At 37.1% G+C, this 27,376-nt stretch overlaps 1 protein-coding gene across 2 annotated transcripts in view; it reads left to right on the forward strand.

Annotated features, from left to right (window-relative positions):
- LOC150079286 (uncharacterized) overlaps nucleotides 1-27,376 on the forward strand; it is a 122,587-nt gene that overhangs the window by 68,989 nt on the left and 26,222 nt on the right. For both annotated transcript variants that reach the window (XR_016547565.1, XM_090383567.1), the window contains exon 5: nucleotides 4,279-4,426. Coding sequence is in view for 1 of the 2 variants with exons in the window: in XM_090383567.1 (XP_090239693.1) it covers nucleotides 4,279-4,426 (148 nt within the window). In the remaining variant the exon portion in view is untranslated. The remainder of the gene's footprint in view (nucleotides 1-4,278; nucleotides 4,427-27,376) is intronic.

A 27,376-nucleotide genomic window follows, 5' to 3' on the forward strand; every position in this document is an offset into this window, starting at 1 on the left:
ATATATTATATTATTGAGATCATTGATGGGATATTTGTGTGTATCTTTATAAGAATTAAATAGGGAACCTAGTTTATTGTAAGTGGAGAAGGTGAGGGAGATGTCAGTATCTTTGAATGTACGTCGAAATTGTGCTGCGAGTTCACTATGGTAAGGGAGAACTATGCGAGTATTTGTCTTGTTACTGTGTCTGGTAGGGTTATTAACACTGTTTTTAAAGGTGGATATTGTGTGTTGGATGAGTTGAGGGGTAGCTCCTGGCTATGAATTTATCAGTAAGGTATTGAAGTTCATTGTGTAGATCGTTTTGTGAAGAGCTGAATTTGATAGCGTTGTAGATTTGGTTGTGTAGGATGGCTTTTTTGGTACTAAGGGGATGATGTGAAGTGAAATGTAGATATTTACCGGTGTGCGTTTTTTTTTCTGAAAATCTTGGTATTTAAATTTGTGTCTGTTGTATAAATAGTGAGATTAAGAAAATTAATCTGGTTTTCCATTGCGATTTCGAGGGTAAGGTTTAGCCTGTCATGTATTGTATTGAATTTTAAAAAAAAATTGTCTATGGTTGTTCTGTTGCCTATTATTAGGATATCATCAGCGTAGCGGATGTATAATTTAATTTCAGAGGGGAAAGGTTGTAAAATTTGGTTTTCAATAGTGGTGAGATAAATTTCAGAAAGGGGGGCAGAAATGCCTAAACCCATTGGTAAACCGAATGTTTGTCGATAAATTTCAGAAGGGGGGGGGGCAGAAATGCCTAAACCCATTGGTAAACCGAATGTTTGTCAATAAATTTTATTATTTAATCTAAAGTATCTAGCTTCTAGTAAAAGAGTGGTAAGTTCAAGGATGTGGTCAACTGAAAGAGAGGTACGTTTCGTTAAAGTGTCATCAGCTGTTAGAAGTACGCGTAATGCTTGTAGGTTGAAAGGGATATGCACATTAGTGTATAGGGATATGACGTCAAAAGAAGCTAATACGTCTTCATCGGATATGGTGGTGTTGCTGATTTTTTGGAATGCTTGGTTGGTATTATTAATTTTGAATGTAGAGAATTGAGTGAGTGGGGATATCTTCCTTGCGCTCATTTTAAAATCTGTTTAAAATATTTTCACCCCATTCCCCCCCACCTTAGTTCTTTTTAATGCTTCTTCCAACCTAAATTTAGCCACCATCTACCAAAAAATTTATTGCAGATTTATACAAGGTGAGTACCTTTTTCTAAGCATTTGCTATTCATTTTTTAGTCAGATTTATCCGTATTATAAGATTACTATAATTTAACTATTAGCTTCAATGTTAAATAGGCTTCTGGTATCCCAAGTGTAAACGCCTTCTGTATAAATATAAAAGCAGAATATTTATTCAGTTTGTCACTAGCTTGTACAGGATTATAAATAATGATGCCATTCATATCAGGTGAACCAATTTTTCATATCCTTCTAGTGTTGACATAAGCAAAGAATTCTTTGCTGCTTTGCTTTGCTTTGCACTCTTTGCGAAAGACTTCTTATAATCTGCCTTAGCATATTATTATTATTAGCTGTATGGTGTAAGGAAGCCTGAGGCTTATACTGCACCAGCCAAAAAAAAAAAAAAATCTCAATTACCCCAAGAGAGAGTGAGAGAGAGAGTCAGAAGTAAAAGGGAATCACCAAGAAAGAGAAGAATGATGATTATTTAACAGCTTTAGTAACTTGATTACAGACTAATTTATGCTTATTGAAGGATTCTGTATCCTGAAAATTTTTACCCGATTCATGCATTTTTCATCTGTGCAAATGGATTCATCAGTTCATCTGTCGTCCACTTTGGTCTAAATCTTGAATAGTATCACCTAGTTGGTATGGAAAGCTTAGTAGTTTCTGTGATTACTTCCATGAATGCCTTCCATTTGGCATTTGGTCCATTTTATTTATTTGTATAGGTTTTCATTATACTCATCAGTCATTTGGCCTATAACATACTCCTCTCATTATTTTCCACAGTGCCATGTCTCACCAGAGACTGACTCAATATTATGCCAGCAGCTTGTGTTTATTGTTTGTACTGCTTAGAATCTGTTTGTTCTTAAACCAAAAGCATAACTATATGGTGTCTATAAATGGTGAGAACACTTTCAGTAATTTATTGCATATGGAGTAAGAGAGATGTCATTAACTTATTTATACCATGTGAAAGAGAAAACATGAAAGTTTCCCAGTTGTTACTGCCGAGGCGTGTAGTTCCACCATTCACCGCCAGTTGGCGTTGCCTGTCGCACCTCTACCACATGCATAGCCTTGTTGAAAGATGGTGGCTTCCAGTCATGAGAAGGTATTTTGTGTGCTACTATTTGATAAGAACAAGTGTGCAGCAGATATTCAAAGGAAATTTTAAAGTGTATACAGTAAAGAGCCACCAACCAGGAAGGTTATTTACAAGTGGCATAAGCAATTTGTAAACACAGGTTGCTTGTGTTTGGCAAAGAGCAGTGGCTGGCCTAGTATTACCGTTGATAATGTGGAATGAGTGAGAGAGACATTCACAAGGAGCCCCAATAAATCAGTGCGAAGAGCATCACGTGAGCTGCAAATGCCAGCCCCGGCAGTATGGAAGGTTCTTTGTAAAAAACTTTCTATGAAGCCGTATAAATTGCAGTTGATGCATATGTTAAAGGAAGATAACAAAGAGAAATGTTTCCAATTTTGTTGTGAACTGCAAGGACTGAAAGAAGAACATGAAGACTTCTTTAATCGCGTAGTGTTTAGTGATGAGGCCACATTTCACACCAATGAGAAAGTCAACCAACACAATTGTCAAATCTGGGGTACCCAGAAACCTGAAGAGATAATTGAATATGAGCGTGATTTGCCGAAGGTGAATGTTTTCTATGCCTTGTCACACCGAAAACTGTACGGACCTTTCTTCTTTGCTGAGGGCACTGTAACTGGGCTATCTTACCTCGATATGCTTCAGCAATGGTTGATGCAAGTTCAGGAAGATAGTGATGACTTTATTTTTCCAGCAAGACGGGGCCCTCTCCAGTTCCATAATGATGTTTGAGCCTACCTTAATACCGAGCTACACAAGCACTGGATTGGACATGCTGGAGAAAGGGATGAATGTTTCTTGAAATGGCCGCCGATCACCAGACTTAACTCTGTGTGATTTCATCTTGTGGGGCTATATAAAGGATCGTGTTTGTGTACCACCTTTGCCACATGATGTCTAGGAACTAAAGCAGGGAACTGAAGAAGCTACCACCACAGTCACACAGGATATGCTGGACAGGGTATGTCAAGAGTTCGATTACCATGTGGACATTTGCTGTGTCACATGTGGTTCCCACATTGAATCGTTGTGATGTGATGTAAAAAAAAACTTTGACATTTTCTCTTTCACAAGGTATGACAGATATGACATTGATATCCGTCCTAGTCTTTGTGCAATAAATCACTGAAAGTGTTCCCACCATTTATAAATACCCTGTATTACTCCCTTCCTGTCATGTCTCTTCTTTCTGTACAGAATGTGCTCATCACAATCAACAGAAGGCACATGCTATTCTTAGAAAAATTCTACCATGTGAGCCTTACTAGAGGAAGGATGGAAATTCTGCAGATGTTTTCCTTACTGTTTTGGTCAAGTCTTTCTGAATGCGATATGCTTCCAAAAAGTCCCTTCTTTTATGGTGGTATGACATTCAGGGTTTTGTGTTGGAGACGTTGAAGCCTTGTTTCTCTAATTGTGTGTTGTACCACATCACTTTATTAAATCTTCCCTCTCTGTATGAGTTATGCAAATGCTTGTCAAAATTTTATCTTTATGTTATTCACTACTGACAAAAGAACCACAGTTCCAAAACAGTTCATACCCATATGCAATTTTTACGGTTTTCTAAATTTAATATGCCTTTCCAATGTAATGCAGTGTATTTATTTTACAAAGAGGCCGCTTGAGATATCTTTTATGACTGTATACATTACCATGTTATAGAAATATTAAAATAAGTTAAAAAACACCTTTGTGAGTTGGATGACTTTTTCATCATCCTATACACTGTTATCAAAATATGCATTTGTGTTTTGCTGTTTTTTTTTTTTTTTTGTTTTTTTTAACAAATGAAAAATTATACTGGTATGGAAGAAGGAAAAAAAAAGTTTGAATGGGTTAATTTTTGAATCATTTAACATTTGTGGAAGTTAAATTTATCTTTCAAATGTTATCTGTTCTTGCTTTCATTTAAAGAAAGAAATTTAGTTAATTTAAAAGTAATCATTAATATATTTCAAACAGGATTATTCTACAAACATGGAGACAATAAAAAACCTATCTAATCAGTTTTCTCCAAGTATAATCATGCTTGAATCAGGTGGAGACAACTTGGCAGCAAATTTCAGCAGAGAACTGGCAGACTACATAATCTATGTTATTGATGTAGCAGGTGAGTAAAAATAATTTATCAAAATAGTAGTGTATGATGATAACTTGGTTTTGGATATATTGGTGAAAATGCTTTAAAGTATTACAGTAGAACCTGGATAAGAAGTTTGACTGGAGGTTTAGCAGTTCTTAGAAGGGAAAGTGACCTAAGGCTATGAAATATTAACTACACAAATAAAAATGAAAAGATACACATACATAAGTTAAAGATGATTTTAAGTACTATTTCAGAATTTATAAATGTTTTACTCTGCCTGTTGGAAACATTTTTAAGCTGTGGATTTCTAATCTTAATATTCTGTTCATTAAACTCATTACCAAGTTGGAAGGATGAAGGTTATAGTTGGAAGGAGTTCATCCTTCCAATAACCCTTCAAATTAGAAAAATATAATATAATTAGTATAATCGATATAATTAATAATTATTATATCATATAATCAGTATAATATAATCAGTATAATTAATATTTGTAGCATTAAAATAAAACTGCCAAGGAGGGACAAATAATTAGGGCCAATACGGTAGATAGACAAAAATACGGTTTTCTTTAAAGAATTGCCAAAAAATACTAATGGCAATTTACAGAAATAAATAAAGTATTATAAATTCAGCTTTCAACATACCTTAAAAGGTCACAATTACAATAAGACACAATCCACTAAGTAATTTAGAACTGTCCAAAACCATCAGAACTTAATGGCAAACATTTCACGTGATTGACGATATCCAACTATGGATATCGATGAAAACAATTGCAATATGTCATTTCCATTATATCAAAATGTTTATACTAAAAAGGTTTTAGAGCTTGAAAGCCTCAGACTATGGAAAATTCACCAATCGAATAAGTTAGTGCACAGCATCACCTTAGTTCGTAGTAAATCACCGAAGTAGTTGAATGGCATTGTTTTTGTTACATCTCATATTGTGAATGCCTTTACAATGAGTTGCCCTGATATTTCACTACCTCGAATAAGCAACGCTATGCCAATTAAGAAGACTAATGTTACTTATTCTCAGTGGATACCACCCAGGATTGGGGTGGTGATATCTGCCGAGAATAAGTAACATCTCCATATCCACCCAGAAGAAGTAACGGTGGATACCACCGCTCCAATCCTGGGCAGATACCAACAACCACTCGGGTGCTGGTGGTAATTGCTTAGAATAAGTGACATTAGTTTTCTCCACTGGCAAAGTGTTGCCTATTCGAGGCAGTGCAGTATCAGGGCTACTCATTGTGAAGACATTTGCAATGAGATATAACAAAAACAAGACGATTTGTGCATATGAACAATATAAAGAAATATAATGAAGATAGAAAAATGTTTAGGAATTACCTGGATACGCAAAGTAAAGTTTAATAATAATTACAATAATTACAATAATTATCTAGTATATTAAAAAAAAACATGAGTCATGCATTACAGGATTTTACAATGAAAATAAAAATATATTAAAATTAATTTTTTTCAAAATACTTGTCCAGTTTTGTCTGAATTTTCTTTTTTTAATCAATTTTACTTATAGAAATATCCAGAGCTTCAGCACATTTCATTAAGTATTTGTTATCTGAGTTCTTTTCAAGGAATCAACAAATTTTTTAAAGAAATACCTTAGCTGTCACTTTTTTACAAGCTTCCATTTCATCTTCTTCACTATCACTGTCAAATGATAGCTCATTTCTTTGTATTAATTCCACAATTTTCTCAGTTGTCATTTCTTCAAAAGCAGGTTCTTCTTGGTCGACTGCTAGAAATTTTTCAGAAGACAGATGCATTCACAATTGAAAGATCATTCATGGCTATTTGCAACTCCTGGGTAGGATTAGCTTCTGTTTATCTAAATAAATTTTTTTGATAAGCCCAGTGAGTCCAACATTTACTTATTGTTCGTGGTGAAATTTCATCCCATGATAGTTTGATCATGTACAATGTGTCTTTCAAGGACAATTCAGGAGAATAATTATTATTGATGCTCTCTACCAGGGCTCCCACTGCTGGGTTTTTCCACCCAGATCTGGGTTTTTTGATTGTCATCTGGGTTGATAGGTTTTTTTCACAAAAATATCTCATTATCTGGGTTTTTTTTGGTAATTTTTAATTTTAAGTCAAAATTTATTTTTATTTCTTGTAAATACAATAAAATTTAATACATTTAATAACAGTTTACAATTTTCTTAATTTTATATTCTAACAATACTGATCATAATTTGTAATATCTCAAGTGCTTGTACAAAATACTACAAATGTAAAAGGATTTCAAAGTTTTCGCAGGGTTCTACACTATGAAATTATGCTTACATGTTCATACATGTAAGCATACATGTTCGTGTTACTAACATGTATGCGCAGCCTATTGAGCAGGCGGAAGGCGGTCTTTACTGCACAGTCTTTCGTGATATTATTGCATTATTTGGTGTGATTTTTACATTTATGCATGTACTACATACAGCGATATAATAAATTTAAATTGTAGGGGCTATTTCTATTTTATGTTAATGGATTAGTGATTTATTTTTTATTTTATAGAACATTTTAAATAAGATAACTGCTAATTAGCCATACCCACAAATTGCCCACAATGTCTGAAACTTGTTCTCCACAGAGAAAGATGAGTAAACGGTGGTATACTTAAAATTTTAGAAATGAATGGTTAGAAGATCCGGAATTAAAGGATTGGTTGAAAGAAGACAGTAATGAAAAAGGTGCATCTTACTGTATTTGTTGTGAAATAAAATTAAAGAATGCCAATAAATCGATGTTACTAGCGCATAAAAATACAGTTAAACATAAAAAAAGTGCAAATATTGCTAAGACAAGTTCAACGTTAGACACGTTCTTCACAAAACGTAAACCTACGGAGAATGAAGAAGTAGCAAAGGCAGAGTTAACAATTGCTGCACTCATTTCTGAGAATAATATTCCATTTGCACAATGTAATCACCTTATAGAAGCATGTAAGAAAGCATTTCATGATAGCAATATTGCAAAACAAGTTCAGATGAAGGCGACTAAAGTCTCTTATCTTATACAAGATGGCATAGCCTATCATGAAAAAATATACATTTCTAACATATGCAGAAACAACAAGTTTTCAATGATAATAGATGAAAGTACAGATTTATCTTTATCGCAAGTTCTAGCTGTAGTTGTTAGATATTTTGATATTCAAAAACTTGATGTTGTAGATGTGTTACTTGACACTGTTTGTGTCGAAAATGGTACTTCAGAAGGGCTTTATCAAGCTGTAAAAGATCTTTTCATAGAAAAAAACATTCAAATAAGTAATCTTGTTGGCTTTAGAAGTGATAATTGTGCCACTAAGAGTGGGTTCCAGTCATTGCTAAAAAAGGATGTACCATCAGTATTTATAATGGGATGTGTTTGTCATTCTTCTGCATTATGTGCTAGTCATTCAGTCAAGGTACTACCATCATATCTAGATATATTTATAAAAGATATCTCTTGTTATTTTTCCCGTAGTAGTAAAAGATTAAACGAGTTCAAAATGATTCAAGACGTTGTAGATACTGCTAAGCATAAAATCCCCAAATTAGCACAAACATGTTGGTTATCCCATGGCAATGTAATAAAAATTATTATTGAGCAGTGGGATGCGTTAGTTCTTTATTTTCAGTCTCAATCAAAAATTGACAAAATCGATGGTGCAGGGAATATTTACAATACTATGATCACCAAAGGAACTAAGCATATGTTGTTGTTTTTAGGATATGTACTGGAGAAAATAAACTGCCTGAATATTGAATTTCAATCTGAACATTTCAGATTGCACTTACTTCATTCAATGGTTTCAATTGAGTATAAAAATATTCTTAGTTTTTTCATAAAAGAAGAAGTCATTACTTCGTGCAAGCTGGTTGAAATTGATCCAAGCAATGCAATAAATCATAAGCCTCTGAATAAAATATATTTGGGAGGCCGTTGTATGGCCTTATTAAATTCAACACCACTTGGTGACAGTGAAAGCAGGTTTAAAAATGATTGTTTAAAATTTCTTGTTGAACTTTGTATGGAAATCAGAAAAAGATTTCCTCTAAATGATGATGGAATTATCGCCAGTCTCAATGTTCTTGACCCAGCAGTGATACATGATCGTGCCAATTCGCCATCCCCAATTTTCCATTTAGCAATGTGCAGTTCCCTCACCTTGTTTCTGAAGACAAACTAGATCTTCTAGATGATGAATGGAGATCATTTCGTTTAAATCAAGATTTAGATTTCTCTTACAAAACCATCTCTGAGTTTTGGTATCTGTTACGTAATGTAAAAGATGGCTTTAATAATTCTAAATATGAGATTTTATCTAACTTTATGACCAGTCTAACTATTTTACCTCACTCTTCGGCAAGCGTAGAAAGAATCTTCTCCCAAGTAAACCATATAAAAACAAAAGCCACAAACTCCCTTAAACCAGAAACTGTGAAAAATCGACTAATAGCAAAACAGGCGATAAATAGATCTAATCAAAATTGCTATACATGGAAACCTAAATCAGAATTGATAAAAGAAGTCATACAAGGAACTTGTCATAAAACATACGAAGAACGTTTGAAAAAAATGAAAGAACTTCAAAAAATAAATGTGGAGGGAACTGAATGGGATGAAAATTCTGATTACAATTAAATAAAAGATATTTTTGCATGGTAAGTTTTATCTTATTTGTGTTGCTATACTATATGATGAAAACTAGGTTTTTTTTGGGTTTATTTAAGTTGCAGTCTAAGTTTTTTTAAAATTTGTGAGTGGGAGCCCTGCTCTCTACTATCTTCTTCATCTGATGTTGCCTATAATGCACCTTAAAACTCTTAATTCCAGCATCAAGAGGCTGTAGGAAACTTGTGGAAACCTCCTAATTGAACAGGTTTCCTATAGCTCATGAACTTGATTGCACATTACTGAGCACCACTGCTTTGTGGCGGCGCCTCCGTAGCCAGGTGGGCAGGAGCAGCAGTGAGTAGCACACGCTTCTTGATTAGACTGGGGTTCGAGCCCGTGACTACCAAATACGGAGCATGCAGAAAGGTCATGGAATGACCACCGCATATCCCTGAGCATTATGGCCTTAGTTGCTAATGCTCCAAATAACAAACAAAAAAAAAAAACTGCTTTGTGGCAAGGAGCATTATCTAAGAGCAAAAGCACACTGCAGTTTTCATTTCCTAGTTTAAATTTTGCAGCCATTCACAAAATTCTACTGCAGTCGTCCACGCTTCACCATTATATCTAATTCACATAAATTGATGTATTGAAATTCTTAAAGCACTGAGGTTTTGCTGCCCTTCCAATTACACTAACAGTCCCCTTGTCACTCCTGTCTTCATTTGTACAGAACACAAGGATGACTCTTGCTTTTAGTTTTTTACACCCTTTCACAGTACCACTTGATATTGTTTTGTCTACTTGCATTTTATAAAAGAGAGCAGTTTCATCCATGCTATGAATGTCTTGTTGATTGTATATTTTTAAAAATATCAAATTCTTTGACAATTTCATTCCACTGATTCCTTGTCAACCTCAGCCATTTCTCCATATCTGTTTCATTGAATCAATTGATGGTACTGCTTAAAATAATGCAGTCAACCATTGCTGTACACAAAATCTCTGATTCCCATCTGTTCTTCCATTAATTTTGCCTGCTTCTTAATAACATAATTAGTTACTGTTCCATTTCTCACACTAAACTGTCCAATCCAAATAACTAATGCATCCTCCAGCTTTTGGTTCCTTAAGCTGTTCACTGATTCACTTTTTTTGATTCGGCACTTGTGTTCAGCCTTCTTTTGTTCACTTAGAATGTTTCCAACACGGTGCCAACTTACTGATGTACCGCATACAGCAGAAAAATGGTCCCCAATCATCTGCTGGCTGTTACCAGGATATTTTTCTTTGCAACTACACACCTCTTTCTTTTCCATTATATTCAACACTGCTCTCTTCCTCATTTTGTGAAGGTCAGTACTCTTGAATTAACTTTGATGAAAACAGAGGAAAAGTTACTCTGTAACCTTGATATTTAATAGCAATAAGACCAAAATACATTTAATTATAATATTAAAAAAAAATGCCTGTTTAAAGCTGTAGTGATTGCAGTTTTTGCTGTTGATGGAGTTTTAAGTGCAATGGCTGCTTAGGCCATATTGCACCTCAGTGAATGCAGTAAGGTATTTGAAGCATGAAAGTAGTAGTAGTAGTAGTAGTAGTGGCATGTGATGCAAGAAAGCAAATGTATGAGCTTATGCAGCATCAGCCAAAAAAAAAAATCACACCATTCCCTCCAAATGCCTGTCCAGTTCCTCCTTAAATTTATTCAAGCTATCAACTTCCACAACGACAGATGGAAGTTTGTTCCAGCAATTAACCACCCGCTGGCTAAAGGCAAATTTCCGCACATCTATTCTACATCTGTCTTTTCTTAATTTGAATTTATGCCCCCTTAGGTTCGTAATCTGAACAAGTGGAAGGATCCCATCAGAATTCAGCGTGCTCAATCCATACAAGGCCTTATATACCTCAATCAGATCACCGCGCAGGTGCCTAGTCTCCAGCCACTGCAATTTGCAGAACTTAAGCCTCTCTTGGTAAGAGGATCCCTTCATTCCCCTCACCAATCTTGTTGCCCTTCTCTGTACCCGCTCAAGTAAATCTACATCCTTCCTAAAATGAGGTCTCCAGACCTGTACGCAGTACTCAAGGCGTGGCCTGACCATTGCCTTATACAGAGGGATAATCACCTCCTTTTCCCTGCTAGCAAAATTCCTATATATCATTGACAAAACCCCATGACCTTCCCTGGCAGCCTGTCTGCATTGCTCAGAGAACTTCATATCTGACTGCACAATTACTCCCAGGTCTTTTTCATTTTCTACCACCTTAAGTGTAGTACCACACAGTTGGTACGTTTCTCTGGGGTTATTTCTACCCATATGCAGTACTTTGCATTCGTCAAGGTTAAAAACCATCTGCCCATCTTAGCCCATCTGCCCAAATTATCTAGATCCTGTTGCAGTAGCAGACTGCCATTACTGTCATTAACAACCCTGCCAACCTTTGTATCATCTGCAAACTTCGACATTAAGCCTGATATACCTTCATCAATATCATTGATAAATATACAAAACAACAGTGGACCTAACACCGAACCCTGTGGGACTCCACTAATAACATTAGTCCAAGAAGAGCAGCACCCATTGATTACCACCCTCTGTCTTCTCGCACTTAACCATCCTTTTATCCATTGTAGCAACTTACCCTTAATACCATTCTGCTCCAATTTGTACAATAGTCTTCCATGCACAACAGTGTCAAAAGCTTTCCTGAAATCCAAATATATGATATCAAAATTGTTTTTTGCATCCAGTTCCTTTGTAACCACATCATAATATCCTATCAAATTTGTCAGACAAGACTTTCCCTTAACAAACCCATGCTGTGTCTGAATTATTGCTGCAGTATGAGACAAGTGCAAGGAATTCTTAAAAATGTGAAAATAGTGAGAACTGAGTGGTGGAGAATTCCCTGAGTTCTTATGTACAAGGCCAAAAATGATTTTCATGATGGTTTGAAAAATATTGTTTGATGACTATATCACATAAATAAAAAGATGAGGCAGACTAATATGTAAGTTTGGCGTTAAATCAGGTTCATTTGCAATGAAAATCGTAAATGTACCTACTCCAGTTGAATTTTATGATTATCCAGGAGCATGAATTTAATTGAGGATTGGGAAGCTAGAAGAAAATTACAGGTGCATAAACCAAGTGAAAGGAACAGAAATTAAGATTATGATTATCACTGTAAAAGTTGTTAAAGCTGTACACTATTTTAGTAACATGGACTAGTTGAGGGTTGCAAAACCAGAAGAAGCTCATTTAAACAGAAACCAGAGCAAAGACAAGTTAATAAAGGTAGATTGCTGCCTACCCTTAACCCATCCACAATACTAGCCTACTACTAACTTTTTTCAATAAAAACTATAGTGCAGGTCGCAAACTAAATGTCAGAAGATGTGCATTACCTAGTTGGCATCCATTAATAATCTCTACTTTTGGTCCTCGAACACCTCTCCCTCCTTATGTGTATTTCTAAAAAAAAAGAAACTTACAGAAGTGAAAGTAAAATGCAAACAAGGTTCTCTTATATCCTAATCTTTAACCTGTCTGTGGCACTTTTTTAATAGGATCTCCTAAAAAAAAGTAGAATGTGCATTAAAAAAACAAAGGTGGATAGTACATTCCATCAAAAATATAAAATATTAAGAGTGATATCATGATCACTAAAATCACAGCATGGCATTTTAAAAGTTTGCACTTTCTGTCATTATTTTCCATATGTCAAATTCCTCCAAAAAATTCACTGAATTATCATACTCACTGAATTGTTGTAGCCATCAATCATCACATACAGCAAAATGTCATTCACTAATTTGTCACATACACCGAACTGTCATACGTTGAATTGTCACATACGCTGAACTTTTGTGCACAGAACTGTTATACAATGAATTGTTGTGCAACAAATTGACACAATACCAAGTTACTGTTGTGAATAACAGAATGGATGAGTAGAAGAAGACAAACTGTGGTTATCAATGGGCACTGCTCTTCTTGGATTAATGTTACTAGCTGACTCCCCAGGGTTCAGTGCTAGGCCCATTGTTGTTTTCAGTATTTCTTAATGATGTTTGATGAAGGCATATGGGGCTTAATATCTAAGCTTGCAGATAATATGAAGATTGGCAGAGTGATTAATGACAGTAACCAGGGAATGCTACTACAACGAGATCTATAAAAATTAGGCAGATTGGCTGAGAAGTGGCAATTGAAGTTTAACATTGACAAATGCAAGGTACTGCATCTGGGTAGCAGTATTCCCAGAATAACATACTATGTGGTACAACACCTAGGCAGTGAAGAATAAAAAAGACCTTGGTAATTGTTGGATAATTGTGAAGTCAGATATAAACTCCTCTCAGCAGTGCAGATAGGCTGCTAGGAGAGCTTGTAGGGGTTTTGTCAATGATGTACTGGAATTTTGCTGGTAAAGATAAGAAGGTGATTACACTGTTGTATAAGGTAATGGTTTCCTAATTTTAGGAAGCACGTGGATGTGTTAGAATGGGTGCAGAGAAGAACAACTACATTAGTGGGGGAAAGGTACTCTTAACCTTTTGTTTCTCTCACTAACATCAGTTCTGTAAATTATAATGTCTGAAAAACAGACTTCTGTGAGGATGTCTGATTGAGGTGTTTGATGTGTTGATGGTTTGAGTAAGCTAAATGCTGATGCCATCGTTCCCCTTGCTCAGACAACACACATGAGGAATGTGTGTTAAATTAGGAAAGGTTAGATGTGCAGAATTTGCTTTCAACTAGCAGATAATTGATTGTTAGAACAATTTTCATTTGGTATTTTCATTTCTACTAAAACTAATAATAATTATGCTGTCTTTAATAAAATTTATTGGTGCCATGTTGAACACACGTGTGCACACACATTAAATATGAAGTAAACAGACTGCATAATTAATGATTCTTAGTTAGTCTTTGTTATTCCTTTCATAAAGTGAAAAATTAGGTGGAAGAGGTATTAATGTTAGTAGTTATAATCGTGGCAAATGATACAAAAAAACAAAACTTCCTATGTCACTTGTCCATCCCTTCTAAAAGTCTGTCTGGTTCTTCCTTGAATTTATTCAAACTGTACATCTATCCTTCAATCATCTTTTCAAAGCTTTAAGCACCTGAATCAGATGCAGGAAGCATATACCTCCTTGTAGATACTTAGTCTCCAGATGCTGCATTTTGCAGCTTTCTCGTTAAGAGCACTCTTTTGTTCCTTCACAAATCTCATTGCCGTTCTCTGCACCCATCCTAACAGATCCACATCCTTCTGCAAATGAGGCCTTCCGACCTGTATGCAGTACTCAAGATGTAGCCTAATGATTACCTTATACAATGGGATAAACATCTCCTTATCCCTACTGGCAAAATTCCTATATATCATTATTGACAAAATGCCATGGGCGGTTCTAGCAGCATGTCTGCACTGCTTACTTCCTAACTGCACAATTAATCCCAGGACTTTTTCATTCTCCACTGCCCTGAGTGTGTTACCACACAGTTGGTATGTTAATCTGGAATTACTGTTACAGCACATTACAGTACTTTGTATTTGTCAATGTTAAACTTCAACTCTACTTCTCAGCTCATCTGCCTAATTTTTCTACATCTTGTTGCAGTAGCATTCCCTGGTTACTGTCATTAACCACCCTGCTAACCTTAGATTGGCTGCAGACTTAAGAAATATATGCATACAATTATAATCCAGTTCAATATAATATAATAAAATATATAATAATAAGTAACAGTAGCTTTCAAGACTAACAAGTCTCTTTTTCAACTAATTTAAATACAACGGATAAGTGCAGTGAGCTGAGAATGAGGCACGTTATTCATTTTCTATTGTTGTTGCACGGACGTGCACTGTTTTACTCCAGTGTTTATCCAGCATTAAAATGGGTGTCTCTAGGATGGGGTGTAGATGTATGCCTTTGTGGCGGTTTATCGCCTTTGGATTGTTTAATATGTTAAGTGACTCTAGCCATAGGCGGTGGCGAAAGTATTGTGAGTGGTCTACTATTTCAAAGTCACGTTTGGAATCAAGATCGTGGTTTGTGGCCCAAAAATGTTCCGTGACTGCGGACTGGTCAGTTTCTGCAAGCCGGATTGCTCTGTCATGTTCCGTAAGGCGATCATGAAGACGTCTTGATGTTTCTCCTATGTAGCAGCTGTCACAGTCTCTATAGGTGATGCGATATATTACATTATTGCATAACAGAGGTGTGACAGGGATCTTCACACTGGAGACAAGTGAACGTAGGTTTTTGCAGGGTAACTGCACGCATTTGATGTTGTAATTTCTGAGGATTTTTGAGATCCGTCCTGACATGCCTGGATAATAGGGAATGTAGGCGGACGGTATACAGTCTTGGTTCGGTGGTTTTGGGTGGAATGTGAGTTCATGTGCCTGTAATAGGCACCTGTTTAGCACATGGGATGGATAACCACATTTGGTTAAGTCCGCCTTCACACGGGAAATCTCGTTACGCCTAATTGCATCAGTGCTGGAATGGCTCCAAGCCCTGGAGAATAGGGTGTGGGCAGTGCTGTTGAGATGACTGGGTGCGTGGCTGGATCTGTAGTTAGTAAATTGTTCGCACCACATAGGTTTGCGGTATACCGAAGTCTCTAGATGCACTAAGACATCCAGGAATGGGAGTGCGTCGTTGACCTCTAACTCTATAGTAAACCGGATGAAATTAGACAGGGAGTTGAAGTATTCCAGTAGTGCTGTTTCAGAGCCACGTGGTATTACAGTAAAAATATCGTCAACATATCTGCACCATGTTGTAATAGGTACAGGTGGGTTCAGGTGTATCTGCTTCCATGGCGATGTTGGCTACTACAAAACTAACAGGGGCACCCATAGCAGTGCCATGTACCTGCTGGTAGACTGAATCCTCAAAGGTGAAGATGCTGCTTGATAAGCATAGGTTGAGGGCTGTGCAGATGTCATCAGTGGAGTGATGTTCTGGATTGGGGGCATAAGTCGTTCTCGAGGAGCCTTCTGGCGCAGTGCACGGCCTGTTGGACGGGAATTGAAGTGAATAAAGAAACCACATCAAATGATGCCATGATGATGCTGTCAGGGATTGAAAGGTCCTTAATGAGGAGGATGAATTCACTGCTATTTTTGACAGTGTGTGTGTGGTATTTCTTACAAGAGGTGAGAGGAGGCACACAATATGCTTGGATAGTTCATATGTTGGGGTATTGCAGCACGACACTATGGATCTTTGGCAATCCATAGAATTGCGGTAGTTGGCAGCCAGTAGCATGTAGAAGACACTGAGTTGTAGTCGAGATTTTCTTATATTTAAACCATGTGTGGACGAGTTTATTGACATGTGTCTCTAGACGTTTCAAGACCTTAATGGGTGGATCAGACAGAGGTTCATATACGTTTGGGTCTAGTAGTAGGACCAGGGCTTTCTCTCGGTAGGCTGATCGGTCTAATACAATGGTCCGGCGCCCTCTATCAGCAGGAAGTATGACGATGGAGTTGTCTTTTCTTATAGATGATAGAGCGGCATGTTGACAATGGTTAAGGTTTGAGTAAGTTTGCCGAGTGCTGCGAAGGATTGCGGCAGTCCTGAAATGGATCTCGTTGCAAGTTTCTTCGGGAAGGTTGGTAATACTGGCTTCTATACCCATAGCGAGCTGTTTGAGTGGAGGTCTAGATGGTATGACAGCGAACTTCATGCCGTTGGATAAGACATTGAGTTGTTCAATGGATAGTTGTTTGTTGCTTAGGTTCAAGATGAAGGAAGTTGCATCATTTGAACGTGTGCTTGCCTTTAAGGAGTTAGTTTCTATGCTTATGTTTATGAATTTGCACTGTTGGCGTAAACGGTTGGTATCATCCAGGCGTGTCCTGGAACAGCGCACGTCCGTGCAACAACAATAGAAAATGAATAACGTGCCTCACTCTCAGCTCATTGCCTATTATCCAGGTGTCAGGACGGATCTCAAAAATCCTCAGAAATTACAACATCAAATGCGTGCAATTACCCTGCAGAAACCTACATTCACTTGTCTCCAGTGAAGACCCATGTCACACCTCTTACACAGCAATGTAATATATCGCATCACCTGTAGAGACTGTGACAGCTGCTATAACGGAGAAATGTCAAGACGTCTTCAAGATCGCCTTACAGAACATGACAGAGCAATCCGGCTTGCTGAAACTGACCAGTCCGCAGTTGTGGAACATTTTTGGGCCACAAACCACGATCTTGCCATTCCAGCACTGATGCAGTTAGGCATAACGAGATTTCCCATGTGAAGGTGGACCTAAGCAAATGTGGTTATCCATCCCATGTGCCAAACAGGTGCCTATTACAGGCACATGAACTCACATCCCACCCAAGACCACTGAACCAAGACGGTATACCGTCCGCCTACATTCCCTATTATCCAGGTGTGTCAGGATGGATCTCAAAAATCCTCAGAAATTACAACATCAAATGCGTGCAGAAACCTACGTTCACTTGTCTCCAGTGTGAAGACCCCTGTCACACCTTTCTTACGCAATAATGTAATATATTGCATCACCTGTAAAGACTGTGACAGCTGCTACATAGGAGAAACATCAAGACGTCTTTAAGATCGCCTTACGGAACATGACAGAGCAATCCGGCTTGCCGAAACTGACCAGTCCACAGTCACGGAACATTTTTGGGCCACAAACCACGATCTTGATCCCAAACGTGACTTTGAAATAGTAGACCACTCACAACACTTTCGCCACCGCCTATGGCTAGAGTCACTTAACATATTAAACAATCCAAAGGTGATAAACTGCCACAAAGGCATACATCTACACCCCATCCTAGAGACAACCATTTTAATGCTGGATAAACACTGGAGTAAAACAGTACACGTCCGTGCAACAACAATAGAAAATGAATAACGTGCCTCACTCTCAGCTCATTGCACTTATCCGTTGTATTTAAATCAGTTGAAAAAGAGACTCATTAGTCTTGAAAGCTACTGCTACTTATTATTATATATTTTATTATATTATATTAAACTGGGTTATCATTGTATGTATATATTTCTTAACCACGTTTGCAGATTGTAACGAACGAGGAACTCCACTAATAACATAAATCAAAGAATAGTGACCATCTCTCTCTCTCTCTCTCTCTCTCTCTCTCTCTCTCTCTCTCTCTCTCTCCCCCCCCCCCACTCACCCATCCTGTTATCTATAGCAATAATTTGCCCCTAATGCCTATTGCTCCAATTTTTACAATGGTCTCTCATGTAGAACGGTGTCACAAGGTTTACTGAAATCTATATATATGATGTCATTATTTATTAACATTTTTTAATATCCAGTTCCTTTGTTACTGTATCATAGTATCCAATCAGATTGGTCAGAGAAGATTGCCTCTTAACAAAGGGATGCTGTGACTGCACTATATGTGCATTCCTGTCTAGATGGTCTGGCATTAATTCTTTAACCAGTGACTCCATTAATTTCCTTGAACCAGAAGTTAAACTAACAGAGCTATAACTATTCGTGTCACCCTTTGATTCTTCCCCTTTGACCTCCCCTGAATTCAAAGATGCTCTCATAATTTTTGCTGAAGGTTCTTGCCTCTTTTGCTCCCTCCCTTAATAGATCTCATCCAAGGCACCTTTTTTTACAACTTCAGTCCTTGCAGTTTTAACAAAATCATTTAGCTCCCTGTCATAATTCTATAAACTTCTGGATCCCCATCCTTAAAAAATTCCAAGTGTGAATATAGACTGAAAATACATATTTAGTTGGTCAGCAACATGAGCAGAGCACTAGTGGTGAAACCATTCATTTCTAGATGAACAATGTGATGCATATCCTTCTTCTAGTGTTTACACAAGTAAAGATGTCTTTGCTGTATTTCTTTCTATTCTTTGACAGAGAATTCTCATAATGTGCCTTAGCTTGCCTAATCTACTTTGTGACTTGATGCAGATTAGTTTATATCTACCACAGGCTTTTATATCATATATAAACCCAATTATATCCCTTCTTAACTGGGAGTGCTGTAACCATTCAAAAATGCATGGCACTTCATAAGATTGATGATGAAACCAGAAAAAAAATTATATTAATAGTGGAACAGTTCTACAAATGAAATGTCATAACAGGAGTTTACTGTATACTTGTTTTATTTACCATTATATTATATAATTGAAATAAATACTGTATTATTATTTGTTGTGATCATGATTGGAGTAATTACCATAAGTGTTAGTATGCCTCCTATGAGAGTTCTTCATGATAGCATGAATGGGGATCTTACATAAAGAGGATGATTGGGTAGAACTGGAGAAAGTAAACATGTATACTTCATACCTAACTGCCTTTCTTTTTTTGTTTCATCTCCTACTAAATTTTATGTCTTGAGTATATTAGTTTTCACATGATCTGTGTGATTTCTATTCTTCTTTTCCTTGGCTGGATTACTGTTTTAAATATTCTGATCCCAGTATTTGCTCAGATTGTGGCAGTGAAATTTTTATTATCGCTCCCTATAATAAAAATTTCAGAAATCCTTTACAGCACATTCTACCCTGAAATCTTATACTTTGTCTAAACCTTGGTTTTTTTCAGTAAATGTTCTAATGGTTCAAGATAAGAATGTACCATATTGCAATTAGCTTGTGTCCCAGCTTGATTTTCTGCTTGCATCCAAATCTCTAGCTTCATTTTCTGCTTGTAACCAAATCTCAAGCTTCATTTTTTGCCATTAAAACCTGCAACGATTGTAAAATTATTAATCATTCCAAACCTGATTTTGAACAGGCTAAGTGTAGAAAACTTCCTTTTAGTCCAAATGGTAGGCAAGCATTCTGGTCTCTTCCCAAAACTATTGGCCACATCTGTCTGTTACTACGCTTTACTTCTTGTTACAACCTGATCTTTCTATTCATTTCACAGCTAAAGATAAAGCTGATTTACTTTCGTCCTGCTTTCCTGCTAACATTGTATTGACGGCCTTGGAAAACTAATCCAATTATATCCAATATGCTCCACTCACTGCCTCCATGGGAAGATGTTTGAAGGATTCTAAATATTCTTGTCAAGAATATTTGCTGATGCTATCAAGGCAGTGTTAGGTGGGTCAGAAAACCACTAGCTTGAGGGATTCACAGACTAAAAGATTAACAATAGCCACAGGCAGAGGCAAAAGTGATGCTTGAATTCTGCTTCTATTGTAATGAGCAACAGCCTAGACAGCAAGTTGCTGGGGATTTCAAGGGCTGCTGGGAGTCATCATGGAACAAGTAAATACACAGGCTGTGTTAGGGTAACTAAGAGTAAGAACAGGTGCATATATACTTGCATGTACACCAATGCTAGAAGTATAGTAAATAAATTTGATGAATTTGAAGTGCTGATCAAGGCATTAAAGGCATATATTGTTGGGATATCGGAGACATAGTATAACACAGATATAAGCAATGCAGAATTGGAATTTAGTGAGTACAATGTGTACAGAAAGGATAGACAGGGTAGGAAGGGAGGAGGGGTTATGCTGTTAGTTAAGAAACACAAAATCTAAGGAAGTGCATCTAATTCACATGGGTGGACAGTACAATGTTGAATCTGTTTGGTGTGATATAAACACTGGGAAAGGGAAAATGGGAGTAGGAGTGTGTTATAGGCCTAATGACTGTGATGAGTACAATGAACAATTGTGCAGAGAAATAGAGTGGGCCAGTAAATTAGAATGCCTTGTAATGGTGGACTTCAACTTTTCAGATATTGACTGGAACTTGTGGGTTGGTCACTCGCATGCTAACAAGACTTTTGTGGATTTATTGGAGGATTGTTTTCTACAGCAACATATTCGAGGGGCAACCAGAGGGAGTAATACTCTTGATCTGATTATCAGCAGTGACGATTCATGCATTAGGAATTTGCAGATAAAGGAACAACTAGATGGTTCCTTTATCTGAACTGGGTGCAAAAAATAATCTTGATATCATATACTTGGATTTCAGGAAAGCTTTTGATACTGTTGCACATGGAAGACTGCTATACAAATTGGAGCGGTATGGCATTAAGGGCAAGTTGCTGCAATGGATAAAGGAATGGTTGAGTAGGAGATGGCAGCGAGTGGTAATAAATGGACACTGCTTTATGTGGACTGATGTTATTAGTGGATTCCCCAGGATTGGGTGCTGGGCCCATTGTTATTTTGTGTAGTTATCAATGATATCGATGAAGGTATATCAGGCTTAATGTTCAAATTTGCAGATGAAAGAAAGGTTGGCAGGATTATATCTGCAATAAGGCCTCTAAGGTTGGGATTATTCATACCACAAATTTAAACATATACACCAACTGTTTATAACTGATTTAATAATAAAATAAAATAAAATAAAATGATACAAAAGACTGTAAAATAATATTTGCAAAAAATATGATTATTTACAACCTGGTACTTAAGGATGTGTCGCCTAAATATTCATTATTGCTGAGGAAGGAGGTAGACCTCCGAAAGCTTTAATAGTGTTTTTATCGATTTTAAATTTATATTTTAATGCATTTTAACTTTTTTACTTATTTTATTTTATTTTATTTTTGTTGTAAATTAGTTTTTGTAAATAATCATATTTTTTGCAAATATTATTTTACAGTCTTTTGTATCATTTTATTTTATTTTATTTTATTATTAAATCAGTTATAAACAATTGGTGTATATGTTTAAATTTGTGGTTGGCAGGATTATTAATGACACTAAAGACAGTATGCAATTGCAACAGGATCTAGAAAAGTTAGGCAGATGGGCTGAGAAGTGGCAACTGAAGTTTAAAATTGACAAATGCAAAGTACTACATATGGGTAACAGTAACCCAAGAGAAATGTATCAACTGTGTGGTACTACACTCTGGGAGGTGGAGAATGAAAAAGACTTGGGGGTAATTGTGCAGTTAGATATGAAATTCTCTGAGCAGTGTAGACGGGCTGCCAGAGCAGGTCATGGAGTTTTGTCAATGATATACAGCAGAAGTGGCCAACTTATGTGGTGCGATTTACTTTTTTCCTTCAAAATGTGCCGCGATCTATCATCTCAAAAATTTCATTGCACAAGGTGCACAAATCGAGGGATGACTGTATATTTAAAATTTGTCATTATCGACCGAAATTAAATCCACGATTGACTCGTTGGCCACCCCTGATATATAGGAATTTTGCTAGCAGGGACAGGGAGATGATTATTTTTTTGTATAAGGCAATGGTCAGGCCACACCTTGAGTATTGTGTGCAGGTCTGGAGGCCTCATTTTAGGAAGGATGTAGAGTTGCTAGAACGAGTAGAGAAGGGCAACAAGATTGGTGAGAGGAACAAAGGCATGTGCTTACAAAGAAAGGCTTAAGTTCTGCAAGTTGCAGCATCTGGAGACTAGGCACCTGCGAGGTGATCTGATTGAGGTGTATATGGCCTTGAATGGTTTGAACAGGCTTAATGCTGATGAGATACTTCTGCTTGCTCAGACTAAGAACCTGAGGGGAGGACATAGATTCAAATTGAGGAAAGACAGTTGTAGAACAGATGTGCAGAAATTTGCGTTTAGCCAGTGGGTGGTTGATTGTTGGAACAGACTGCCATCTGTTGTTGTGGAAGTTTAAAAGAAATTTAAGGCTGAACTAGACAAACATTTGGAGTGACCGGATAGGCGAAATGGGAAGGGTTTTTTTTTTTTTTTTTTTTTTGGCTGATTTTATATAAGCTTACTTTCTTACATCATATGCCTCAACTAATGCTAATGCTAAGAAAGCTCCAGGTTGATGGCATCTTGTTCCCACAACTTGTGCTTCTGATCTTGCTCCTATTCTGTGCCACCTTTTTTACACTTTCTTATTCCACTGTTGTTTTTCCTTCTGCTTGAAATTTTGCTCATATCCAGTAATTGCCTAAAAAGGGTAACAAATCCCTTCGATCCAATTATTATACCAATTGCATTTACATCTGCTTCGAAAGTAATAGAGATATCCATCAACTATCAACTCCTGAACTGTCTCAATTATTGCCAATATGGATTTTGTCAGTGTTGATCCAGTGGTGTTATTTTGACTTATGTTATGCATCTGTGGATAAATTTGATGGAAGTGTCTGGTGGAACTCAAGCAGTTTCCCTTGACATTTCTAAGGCTTTTGGTTGTGTTTGGGATAAAGGTCTTCTAAACACACTCCCATCTTATGGATTGTCAACTGTTTTTTGAAACTGGGTGTCCAGTTTTTTTTTGACCGATCACAGCAGCTAGTGTTAGATTGCTCTCTGCCGTTTAATTTCTTCACAAAAGCTGTTCTTCCTCAACATTCAATTTTTTTCTCTGACTCTTTTCCTCTTATATATTAATGACCTTCCACTGACTGAAAATCCTATCCATAGTTTTGCTGATGATAGCACACTGCATTCCACCTTCCAGTTTGAGAAACACTCAGAAACTCACCTGAGAAACAGCCTTAACTTCTCAGATATTCACCATCATTTATTTCCTTAATTCTTTACTTGGGCAAATAAAAAATTTAGTTAGATCACATCTCTTGATTCATTAGGGATTACCCTGACTTCTAAACTCTGTTAGCATAAGGAGCACATCAGAAATACTTCTTCCTCTGCATCATGAAGCACAACCTAAAAACATAGTGGTATAAAAATTACACTAGTGTGCAAAACTTAAGGTCCAGTCAGGTTTTCACCTGTAGCTTCTCATAGGAGTGGCCTGGATATGGGAAAAGCATACTAAAGGAACCTCGTGAGGTACAAAAATGATGAAGGAAACAACAACAACAGAAACAAAACGGTACAGAGGGACTTTATTCAAAAATGGCACCATAGCACTGGCTGCCATTACAGATGCATCACTGCCATAGATGGGAAGAGGTGGTCCTCAGTAGGAGATATGGCCACCCCTAATGTTGATGCAGGCTTTGCACTGCCTGTCCATACTTAGAACAGTGTTGTTGAAAAGTTCTTGTGGTAACATCGTCCATTCCTCTGTCAGTGCCATCTTCAACTGGTAAACATTTTCTGGTGGGTATGGACATGCCACTAGGCATCTCCCCAGAGCATCCCATATGTGTTCGATGGGATTTAGATCGGCAGAACAGGCAGGCCAATCCATACGAACAATGTCCTTACTTTCCAAAAGCATGTAAACAGCTACCGTGCAATGGGGTGTGGCATTATCATCCATAAACATGGACTCGGGGCCAGTGGCACCTCGGAACAGACGCACATGGGGAAGGATTACCTCAGTACAGTACCACCTTCCAGTATCTGGAGTTGTGTACATCCATCCAAGATAACACCTCAACTGCCATATCAAAACCATTCAGTTATGTTTGCTGGGTGATACCGTGTGCCAACCTCTCACCAGATTAGGCATCCAGAATCGTTACTGAGACTGAATCTACTCTCATCAGTAAAGAGTACCTTTGCGCTGCTGTCCAGTCCTTGTGTTCGATACACCATTGTAAATGGTGTCTCTGATGGGCAGGTGTTAAAGGGACACCACGTACTGGCTGTCAGGCAAGCAGTCCACCTTTGTGGAGTCACCTGGCCACAGTAAACCGTGATATCCTACATCCTGTGCAGCTGGTTTGCAATGGATCCCGCTGTCCGGTGTCGGTCCCTCTTGGCCTGTAGGAGTATATAGCAGTCATCATTGGGCGTTGTTTTTCGTGGACCACCACTACTGGTCCTTCGAACAGCTGTACCTGTCGTTCTGCGGCACCTTCTTAGCCGGGTGGGCAGGAGCAGCAGTGCATAGCACACGCTTCTTGATTAGACCGGGGTTCAAGCCCGTGACCACCAAATGGAGGATGCGGAAAGGTCAGGGAACGACCACTGCATATCCCGGAGCAGTATGGCCTTAGTTGCTAATGCTCCTAAAAACCAAATAACTAACAAACCTGTCGTTCTGAAGGCCTACCACACACAAGACGATGCTATGGGCGATACTGAACTCTGCGGCCATACTCCTCGCACTTTGACCTTCCTCGAACTTCCCAATTATTCAACCCCGGGTAAAGTCATCCAGATGTTGTCTACTGGCAATTTCGTTGTCTGTAGCACTGTATGAAACCAGTCAAACGTCTGTGACAATCGTGCTCACTATTCGGTAATTTGCATATAACTGCTGAACTGCTGGTTTTATGTGAGCCCTCTCATCACAATTCAAATTTTTGCATGTGCACCAGCTTTCTACTGAATGGCCACAGTTATGCAAACCGCTACAGGCTGTTTCGTTTGATTTTGTCGTAACTTTTAGAAACAGTGTTGGTCCTTAAGTTTTGCACACCAGTGTATTATGATTCAAGTTGAGATATGTAGGAACCTGATAAATTACAAATCATTGAAATATAACCATGGAAAGTACCTTAGATAGATAATTTATTGAACACCCCTTGTAGTTTGTATTCTGGTTATATGCCTGAAGATGATAAAATGTGCAAGGGAATTGTAATGGAATACTGGAGAAGGAAAGTCGGCACATAGTTTGTCAAAATAGTGGAGTTTTATTTTTATATAGAGTTGTGTTTAGAATTTTAATGGAGGAAAAGTGAAAGAAGATGGTTATTTATGTTCCCATTGAAATAGAGAAGGTTGTTTTTGTTCAGTAGAAAGGAGTTGAAGGACATGATGCAAAACTGAGAAAAAACTAATATAAAAAAAGACACTCTGCACTGCTGAGAAAGCACAGTAATTTGAATTAATTAAATTTATATAATAACATAAATAGTTAAGAAATATAAAACTAAGAAATACAAAAATCTCGAAAATGTCTACATTAGACATTTTGGGGATTTATTTTTAATGACATTGACTCATTTTGTTGAACGCAATCCTGACATTACTGTAACACAGTTAAAACTAAGTGTTCTTGCATTGTTTGCTACCTCTTTTTTTTTTTTTTTTACCATTAACTTACTATTCATTTGAAACATCACTTCCCTTCGCACATCTTGTAAATATCATCGGCTTTTTTGCCCACATACATGAACTCCTGAGTTTTACCTTTCCCTGAAATCTTAAGGTCTCCTTGGTGATATTGGAAAAAGATGCCTGCACCACCTTTGTTCAAATATATTCATTTTATACAAAACAGTTTCCTTCCTTGGCAAGCCAAGTTCAACAAATCTCTCTCTCACCTGCCTGCTCCCAAAGCCTTGCAGGGTCCCTCAATCCTATCCTTGAATAATTTGAAAGGCTTTCAGATCTTCCTATCTTGCCTGGGTAGAATTTGCAGACACAAATGCATTGTGATCTAACCCACTGCATTTTTTCAACATATCATCAGTTCATGTGCACTTAATATCATTAGTTCCTATATGAATAATAATGTTATTTTTATCCCCCTTAAAAACTCACATTCTGTTGGCAACACCATCAGTTATTGCTCTTGGCAGATCCACTCTGATTCTAGTTCAACTGTCTTCATTACAAAAAGCATTACCTATTTCCATGACAATGGAGTCTTCCAATAAAATTAAATCATTTTGAACCAGAACAATTTTCACTTTGCTGTTCTGTTTTGTTCTGAAGCCCAAATCAGGAGTACATCAATTGGCAGGCCACTAGATACTTGAGTCCCTAATCTGCAGTATTTTACCTCAAAATCAAGAGTTATATATCATGTTCTATACTTTCTTTAGGTTTTTATGGTGTGCTACTCATATTAGTACCACAGATCCACTGATTAATCACTTTACATACACACATAAACTTATCTTGGCTTTGTTATTTTAATTCTAACTTTAATTTTCTTCTAAAAGTTTTTTCTAAATTTACTTGACTTGACCATAAACACATTTAATTCTGCTTTCATGTTGTGTTCTGTTCACATACTAAACATCCACTTTCACTTCAGGTGTTACTTCCACCAAGTGGTCCTTCCCTTTATACTTACTACTTTATGAGATTTTTATTTTCCCTCCTGTACCATCCAGATGCATGTATATTGAGCTATCCAGGCCATGCTTGGATCTTTATATACTGATTTTCCAAATGACAAGACACAATGGACAGTAAGATGTGCTCACATTTTAGAAGCCAAATTTTGGCAAAAAACAATATTTGAAAAAATATATATGTATATGAAACAGATTGAGTAGTGCTTAATAAGCTAAATTTTAATGTAAAATCTAGTTTTATTTGTTGTAGAATGCCAAAAACTCATCATTAGTGCTATCACACTCATCTGTTACTAATATGGTGTGAAAATTCCCATTCTTCAAAGGGTATAAATCCTTCATTGCCATCAAAGGCATTGCTGTCTCTCTGTGGCATCCACTTGCTTTTATC

The sequence above is a fragment of the Mastigoproctus giganteus genome, chromosome 10 (assembly GCF_048544385.1).
Source record: "Mastigoproctus giganteus isolate SK-2022 chromosome 10, ASM4854438v1, whole genome shotgun sequence".
Classification (NCBI taxonomy): Eukaryota; Metazoa; Arthropoda; class Arachnida; order Uropygi; family Thelyphonidae; genus Mastigoproctus; species Mastigoproctus giganteus.